Source organism: Alternaria triticimaculans (genome assembly GCF_023758025.1).
Source record: "Alternaria triticimaculans strain BMP 0046 chromosome Unknown scaffold_2, whole genome shotgun sequence".
NCBI classification, from domain to species: domain Eukaryota; kingdom Fungi; phylum Ascomycota; class Dothideomycetes; order Pleosporales; family Pleosporaceae; genus Alternaria; species Alternaria triticimaculans.
In genome coordinates, this window is record NW_026055959.1 from 2,853,742 (window position 1) to 2,862,116 (window position 8,375).

The 8,375-nt window shown below is 52.9% G+C and overlaps 2 protein-coding genes across 2 annotated transcripts; both read right to left on the reverse strand.

Moving 5' to 3' along the window:
* Window positions 1–275: 275 nt before the first annotated feature.
* J4E78_002626 (uncharacterized protein) lies at window positions 276–3,509 on the reverse strand (the record flags this gene model as incomplete). Its single annotated transcript, XM_049363272.1, has 4 exons — window positions 276–1,757; window positions 1,805–2,052; window positions 2,101–3,230; window positions 3,280–3,509. 4 exons carry the CDS (start codon window positions 3,507–3,509, stop codon window positions 276–278), a joined length of 3,090 nt encoding a protein of 1,029 aa, XP_049225864.1.
* Window positions 3,510–4,023: 514 nt separating this feature from the next.
* On the reverse strand, window positions 4,024–5,207 carry J4E78_002627 (uncharacterized protein; the record flags this gene model as incomplete). Its single annotated transcript, XM_049363273.1, has 5 exons — window positions 4,024–4,481; window positions 4,696–4,856; window positions 4,911–5,013; window positions 5,069–5,144; window positions 5,193–5,207. The coding sequence occupies 5 exons, from the start codon at window positions 5,205–5,207 to the stop codon at window positions 4,024–4,026; spliced, it is 813 nt and encodes a 270-aa protein (XP_049225865.1).
* Window positions 5,208–8,375: the final 3,168 nt, after the last annotated feature.

The following is an 8,375-nucleotide window of genomic DNA, read 5'->3' on the forward strand; positions in this document are numbered from 1 at the left end:
TGAGTGTGTTTGGCTGTTATGCAGCTTTGTATCTGATGGGGGTAACAATGAACAGTATGATCTTGGATCATCGATATGTCGCCATATCGATGAATGTGGTAGCAATGACGTGCCAGTCGCCGCTTCCTTGATGCCCTTCCCCGTCTCCGATTTTTATCCTCTTCGTTCGTCATCTCTTCCTTCCTACCAGTAGTGATTGCATGCAAGCTAACGTCGCTACACATCATGGGCCGTAGATAGAATCGTATGCAACAAAGCTAGGAAGTGGCCGTGGCCTAGATGTAGAACATCGAATCCTTGATCTTAGGATGAATCATCACATCAGAAGCACTGGGGTCCAGCGACGCACCCCCAACCGCCGAAGCCCCAGCGACAGAAGTTGCCGCACTCTGTGTCGGTGTGTCGAACAGATTGGCCAAGTAGCAACGCGCGCGCTCACATGCCAGATCAGCGTAGTAAGCTGGCGGACACAGACTGACTGCCTTCGTCGCACGTCCGAATAGGTAACACATGTTGTGCGTAAGATCTTCCACGATATCTGCGATATTCGTAAATGGCGGCGGGATCTGCTTGGCGTAGATCTGGCGGAAGATCTCGTCGTGAACGATGTAGTAATGGCAAGGGCGCGCTGTGCCCTGGAGTGCGGCGTGGGCCTGTAGGAAGAAGTCCCAGTTGCGGGCCTCCGTGACGCCACGGTCAACGACGGTACCGGGCTTGGTGTTGCCGGAGCGATCGCAATCTTGGAGGTTCGTGGGGTAGAAGCGAGTCTTGTGTCGCTTACCGCAGATAACGACCGTAAAGCGGGGGAGACCCTTCTTGGTGTCCGGCGCTGGGTAAAGTGCCTCGCATGCCTTTCGGAGTTGAGGCAGCTCCTGGGAAAGAACCATGTCGTATTGTCCCTCCGAGACACCGTCGCGGTAGATCAAAATGTTCTCCGGAAATGTGGTGTGCTTACCCTTGGTCTTCCACAGAGTGAGACGCGACATAAGCATCTCAGCGAGATCATCGACGTTCTCTTGTCTTCCGCGCTGAATGCGCAGAGTAGCGGGCCATTGACCGAGGGTTTTGTCGATAGAAGCAACCATGGCAGAGACCGAGGGCGCATTCGAAGCCGAACCAGGCGAAGGATGGGTGACGTCGATGCCAACTACCATCGTCTTGTTCTGATCGATGATACCCAAGTTCTTGTTCTCAACGACCTGATTGGTGCCGCCAAGCTTCAGGTTGAACTTGAGCGCGACATTGGCAATGTATTGATCGCGGCCACGTTCCTTTGCGAGCTTGGAGCCCACTGAACAGATCGTGTGAAGACCATAATCTTTGTCGGCCAGCGTCTTGATGCGCTTATACAGAGGTATATTGGCCTCCGGTAAGACGATGAACAAGAGATCCAGACTACTGGCTGCCTTTTGCAGATATGGGCCGAGACTAGGGTCGTCAGGACCGTGCAGCTGCAGGCGCTGCGGAGGAAGGGGCGGGCTGGCGTTGACACCAATCTTAATCAAGCCTTGATGAAACTCTGACATTACCGCAGCGAAACCCTGGCCATCGAATGAGCCTGATTTGTAGGGCAGCGTGATCATAACCGCCGACCACTTGGCAAGGCTGGCACCAATGTTGAACTTGATGTTGATCATGTTCCAAGCGCCGAAACGCGGATCTGCCGTCTTGTTGCCCTTGTATATAACTTTTGGGCCGTTGAGAACGCGTCCGGGGACCTTGAGAAGACCGGGGGTAATCGTCAGACCGAAAGACCGCTGTGCGGGTTAGCGGAGGCTCGACAAGAGATCGGCTGAAGACTTACCATCAGAAGATTCGTGCTCTCGTCTAAGCCGACGGTCGATACACCCTCATTGAGAATGGATCTCGCGTTTTCCCACGGCTTGCGCACAGCGTATCGAATCATGGTCTGTGTTTGGCCACCGTCGAGCTTGGCCTTGGATGGCTGACCCGGAACGACCATGCAGACCTCTGCTGGGAGGTACATGGGATTTTCCCGATTGCCGCAGTTGACAACAGAAAGGTCGGGATGCTGGAGGACACGATTGTATGCTACATGCCGTTAGTACCATGACGCCGTGGAGGAAGAGAGCAACATACTTGTCTTGAAGAAGTCAAATACAGTAATGTACTTTCCTGACCCAGCAGGCGCTGGGCCCTTCGGCTGAGGCTTTCCTTTGCCCTTGCCTTTCGCAGCGCCTGCCTCAGCCTTGGGCGCACCAGAGGAGCCAGCATCAGCGTCGAGCCAGAACTCAACATCCTTGGCGCCTGCACCGTGGGCCTTGATGCGTGGCCTGTTCGCCAGCTTATGCCCGTCGTCTTTCCTAGCAAGGCCGAAGATAGTCTTGATGCGAGGAATGACCTGCTTGGCTTTGTTCCGTTTCTCAGCCAAATGCGTTGTTTGGACGCGGACCAGCTTGAGAAACTTCTCCAAAGCGATAGTGTTTCGTGTACCATAGCTGTGCATGAGACCTGGCAGAGGACCCTGGTTGTAGAAGGCTCCGTGACTGACGTTGATATTGACCAGGATGCGGCATGTTGCAACACGCACGCTCGAGAAAAAGCCGCGGATAACTTCGAGACCCGAGCCAAGATCACCCCGTGTGGCATTCTGGTTAAGAGAAAAGCTCTTCGATGAGCCGATCGTGGCCAAGTTGTTGGCGGATTTGACGTAGTGGTTCAGGAAGATGTTTAGCGCCTGGGTCAGTTCTTGCTTATCGCCAAAAGACTGACTGAGGTTGGTAGAGTTCATCCAGTCAACGAGCTCGCCGATGCTGTACGTTCGAATATACTTGACCTTGATCTTGTATACTGTGCCGTTGGCAGCCGGTTCATCTTCGCCTTCGGTGCGGTACTGAATATCAATGATGTCTTCGTCATGCTTGAACTTTGTCTTAGAGACAAGGGTTTGACGGAAATCAGTCGCGACATTGCCTTTGTGGTCCGACATCTCAGGTGATTGAAGCAAGAGCTCCATTACTCGGTGACGCTTCCTACCAGCGGCCTCCGGTTGGACATCGACATCGTACCGGTACAATACCATGTTCGATGGTGGCAGCAACTCGACATAGTTCGCCGTAAGTTCCACCTTCATACCTCGGGTGCCGTATCCAGGTCTGGTAGGGTTGCCTTCCGACAGCTTCAAGGTGCTCAAGTCGAGCGTCTTTTTGCCGACGGGATGCATCGCGTCTTCCGTCTTGGCAACCTGGGGGTTTTGCGGTGCCGCGTTGCTATACAAATGTTCAGCATTGTCTTCGACTGCATCGAAACCCAACTTACGAGAAGACCTGGTTTTCTACTGGGCCACTAGGTGGACCACCCCTGCCACCACCACGTCCTCCGCCTCCACCTCTGTCGCCTCGATAGCCGCCACCTCCTCGGTCTCCACGAAATCCACCATCTCCTCTTCCTCGACCTCCAAAATCGCCTCTTCCACCTCCACGACCGCCTCCGCGATCGCCACGGTAGCCTCCTCGACCTCTGTCACCGCCACCTCGTGGTGCCGACATTGTTGAATGGCTAATTGAGACGTTCGGACCAAATGATGAGATAGCAGCGCTCGACGGCAGTCGATGCAAAAAGCGAGGGACAAATGTGCTTCACCAAAAGCTGCAATCAATGCAATGTTTTATGTGAGTTAAAATGAGTTTGCCTGCAATGCCTTGTTTGGTGTTCGCAAGGCAGATGCGGCCAGGCTGAGCGAAGAGAAATGACGAGACGACGAGACGCGGTGAGGCGAGGCAGCAAACGCGCCAAGTGGGGTAACCGCAAGCTCCGCCTTCCCCGCGGACACTTTTGACACGCGACGCGACCTTACTTGTGCACGCAGGGAGCGTCAGAAGTGGGGTCAAACGTGTTTCTAGCGTCCGCAGTGGTACACAGATGAATATTGCAAAAGAAGGTTCGATGATATCGGCGACATGATGAACTTCTGGGGTCACTGGGGTGGTGCGACAACGAAAAGCACGGACATTCTTTTGTCTATCTCAATTGTTTCTGTCCCCAAGGAAGGGTGCACATGTTTTAATTACGCTGCAAAAGGAATATCTCTATACTGGAGTCACTCCCGTTGCCCTGTAACTCTCTGTACGCGTCTCCTTGCCTCCTTCCGGTGAAAGCCGCTCGGCTGGGTGGCCGCAGCCCTTGGTGTGACGGCTGTGGGGGCGGAGGAAGCTGTTTCTCAACGTCTGGCTGGGGTCGCTTCTCCATGGTCGCACCGCGCCGTATTTCGGGACGCGACTGGAAAGCTTGCATGCGATATGACCCTTGCTCAGATTTCCCTGCCGATGAAGATGACGTTGGTGCGAATTTGCCTCCGAGGAAGTTGTTTGATGGCCGGCGGCGGGACGATGCTTGCGACGTGTTGCCGAAGACGCGTGGGAACAGTTTGTTCATGAGGGGCTTGCAGCCTGGGAGGCAACCGCAGATAACACCTACACCGCTCTCTACCGACATGATGACGAAGGTGGTAGCTCCGTACCCTGTATATTGTTAGTTGGTGAATGCGTGTAGCTGTGATTTGATGGTGACCCACAAAAGACGTCGTAGGAGACGAGGTATAGGTGTGTATAGTAAAGTCGCACGACGCCGGCGATGCATACACTAATCGCATGTCAGCCTGATCCAAAGTAGATCGCGAGATGTCGTCTTACATGACACCAAGCGAAAACATGCTCGTTAGAGTTACGCGCTGACGAAGCGATACTTGGACGTTCAAAAGGTTTCTCGCGGGCCATAGGAAGATGACAAAGTCGCTAAACGTGTTTTGTGCCGAGTGGAAGTAGTAGATCGCCTTGATATTGAGGCACTTCGCTGTGTTGATGTACTTGAAGATCTCCCAGTACGTGCTGGCGGGTCTACACTGATCGTTAGTATAATGTGCAATGACCGGGGTGAGCCCTTTTGCTTACGAGCATTGGAACAGCGTGATGAAGAAGCAGGCCGTATTCAGAGTCACCGTGTAGAAGATCATCAAGCGGCAGAACCACTTGTCGAGCTTCGACGGGAATATGCCTGGAAAGCTGTTAGTGAGTACACTGTTAGAGTTTCGCACACGCTGCGCACTTACGTATGTAGGTAAGAAGAATTGCGACTTTCATGAACGTAATGATTGCAGTGAAAAGCAATTGAGTCGACATGCCCATCTAAACTGTTGTGAGCATGAGAGTGCCAGCTCGTGACGCGCAACGTACTTGGGCAGCTTTCATCGTCCCGAAAAGTCGCTCAGGTCGAACGTCCCCTACTTCACATCAGCTGTGGCGCATGTAACCCAAGTCAAGGTCTACTCACATAGATGATAGCCCATTTGGTAATCTGGCAGCATCGATATAATGAGCATGACGTTGCTTCCAACCGACATCACCTATACAGGTCAGCGCTCTACTCTCAGCTCGCCAGACGAATCCTTCTGTCACTTACAGCTGCCATTAGCATCGTCCAGTCATCCCATCCCAATGTATTGACGAGTACTGTCCGACAGTAGAACCGACATGATATGAACCCAATGACAAGGACAGTCAGTGGGACCAGTATCGCCAATGCCAATGTAAGGTGATTCGCTGGGTCGACATAGTTAGGCGGTGGAAACGATGCGAATTCCTCCGCGGTAGGAAATCTCGAAGTCATGATGAGTAAACGCCAGGCAAGACAGCCGCAAAAACAACATAAGTCCTCCGCGGGTACCAGAAAAGCATTCCTGAATCACTCGGGAGCGCCCGCGGCCATTATAACCGGCATGCTCGTAATAGGAGCCGGCATGCACACCAACTACCCCGCGACCTGTAGGAGCAGGAGTTGAAACTTACTTGAAGTGAGCTACGCACGTCCCGCGCATAGTGTGAGTGGCGCTCGCCTGCCACCTGCTTGAAACGATACCATCGCCCGAAGGTCGCGACTGGTCCAGACACTTACTCACGTTTGTGCGGCTGAAGGCACCCGAGGCCGGGTCTTCCATGTTTTCCATGTGGCTTTCGACTTGTTAGTTCGCCATACGGTTGCTTGGGATGGCCTGTGTTGAAGCCTCTAACGGAAACATCCATCTTTGGGTAAGCAAAGTCAATTGCGCCTTGTGTCCCAGTGATGTTTGAAGCCGAACATGATGAGCGCATTGCTTTTTGTCACGATCGTCAGTAGCCGTGGAAGTACACTCCACTCGTGGAACGTGCCGCAGTGATCGTACTGATCTTCCCATAGTTCCCATGGTAGCGCACGTGGCCGCAAAACCGTTGGCAGACCAAAGCGCACTTACCACATTCACACATGACGTCCGAAGGAGCATCAACATCGGTATCAGCAGGACAATCGTGACCCTTTGCAGCACGGTGAAGGTCGGCGAGGAGAGCACTCCTCCAGCACCTCTTTACCTGTCGACCAATTACAATAATGCAATAATCTGGCAAGTCCCAACGTGCTTGAGCGTGGTGGTGAGGGTTCGCAAAAGGGCAGGTGGTTTCGCTTAGTCTAACCAGCCCGCATTAGCTAGCACAGGGGCGCAATAGATAAGGCTGGACATTTGCTGAAACTTCGTATAAAATGCCCTATAGCAAGCTCCCGTAATGACATGGATAATGGAAGGTGGGCGTGTCCCGTACCCAGGCACCGGCGTTTGAACGACGCACGTGCGACATGGGATGAAGGAAGCGGGTCAGTATACCGCGGACTTGGCTCATGGATCGCCTGAGGCCGGCATTGGGGGGCGGAAATGTGGCTGGGTAAGGTTTCCAGATGGCATTCGTCGCGTTCACCAAGTCTGCGGATCGCAATGACGAGACATGTGATTATTAATCTGGGAAGGGGTGGTATGGTCCGGCGATTGACCGAAATGTGTCATGGCAGTGGTAGGTGACAGCGGCAGATAATCGAGCTACGGTTGAAGTTGCGGATGATGGCGTTGCTTGGCGCATCGCTCAGCTCCCCACGAGCGCGACAATGAAATTCATACGTTAGCGTCGGTGTCCACATGTCAGTACCATTTGCGGCACATTGCCGAGGTCTTATCGTAGTGCCACTTCCCAACCTCCTACAAGACGCACCTCTGCTTCCCACCTACCCACCTAGGACACCGCATGCAAACTTCGTCACGAAGGCCTTCTACGTCATCGGCGTTGCCCGGATTTTCTCACGGTCCTGAGTATCGACACAACCCCCATTCCTGCGATCCGTGACTTGTCAGCCTGGCGCGGCTGGTCTGCCGTCCTCGATCACCGGCGTCTATCAGCCACTTTATTGTAATTTGCATACACGCAGCGCACGTACCGAATTGCGATACGTATCGGACATATGCGAGCGAGCGTAGCACGCTTCAAAATGCTCTAAGAGTGTTCGTCAGGGTTCATGCTCGTAACCATACCGTCGCGTTCAAATTTGTCACGAACATCAGATGTCGGCCACTCTCAACCACGCAGAAAGAATCTTAAGTGGTCGGACATTCAGGCTACTCACAATTCTCCCTGCCCTCAATGAAGATGAACCGTTGCGATGCGAATGCCACTCTTTCGACATTGACGAGGCTCCTCCGTACGAAGCGTTGTCTTACGTGTGGGGCGATTCAACACCATCTGCCAACATATGGTGCAATGATCAGTGTATAGAGATTGGCCCTTCGCTTTCGCAGGCATTCAAAAGGCTACGTTATCGAGAAGTCACGCGCCTAATTTGGGCGGATGCGATTTGTATCGACCAAGCAGATGAGGGCGAGAAAAGTCACCAAGTTCCGATGATGGGTAGCATCTATTCGTTGGCAAGAAGAGTCGTTGTCTGGTTAGGCCAGGGAGATGCGCAACAGATACGACTAGCCTTCGAGTCCAGTAAAATCATTGCCGACGCTTGTTATGATTACGATCAGAGACACGGCATCATTCCAGATAGCTTCACAACCCATGACGAAGTCAAACTCCCGGAAATCGCGGCCTCTCCGACCGTACTAAGTAGCCTCAAGGAACTTTACAATCGACCTTGGTTCTATAGGATATGGTGCATCCAAGAAATTCGCTTAGCTGCAGACGCGATAGTCATCTGGGGAGACGACGAGTTATCTTGGTCAGCTCTAGCTATAAGTGCCGCATGGATCCGTGATAGGGATTATCGTAACGGGGATAAGTTAGCATTTTATGGGCTAGACAGCACAAATGCGGCCACGATGAGCCAAGAAACCATGTATCCACTACTAGAGGCGCTGCAGCTCTTTTGCACTCATGAGTCTTCTGACCCAAGCGACAAAGTGTACGGCCTACTCAATATCGTCTCACCAAGGTCAGAGGTAGATGCTTTAGGCGTCGACTATACAAAAGGCCTTGATGAAATATATGCCGACACGGTGTTGGTTTACATTCAACTTTACGCACGACTGACTGCGTTCGGCTGCATTGATCACCACG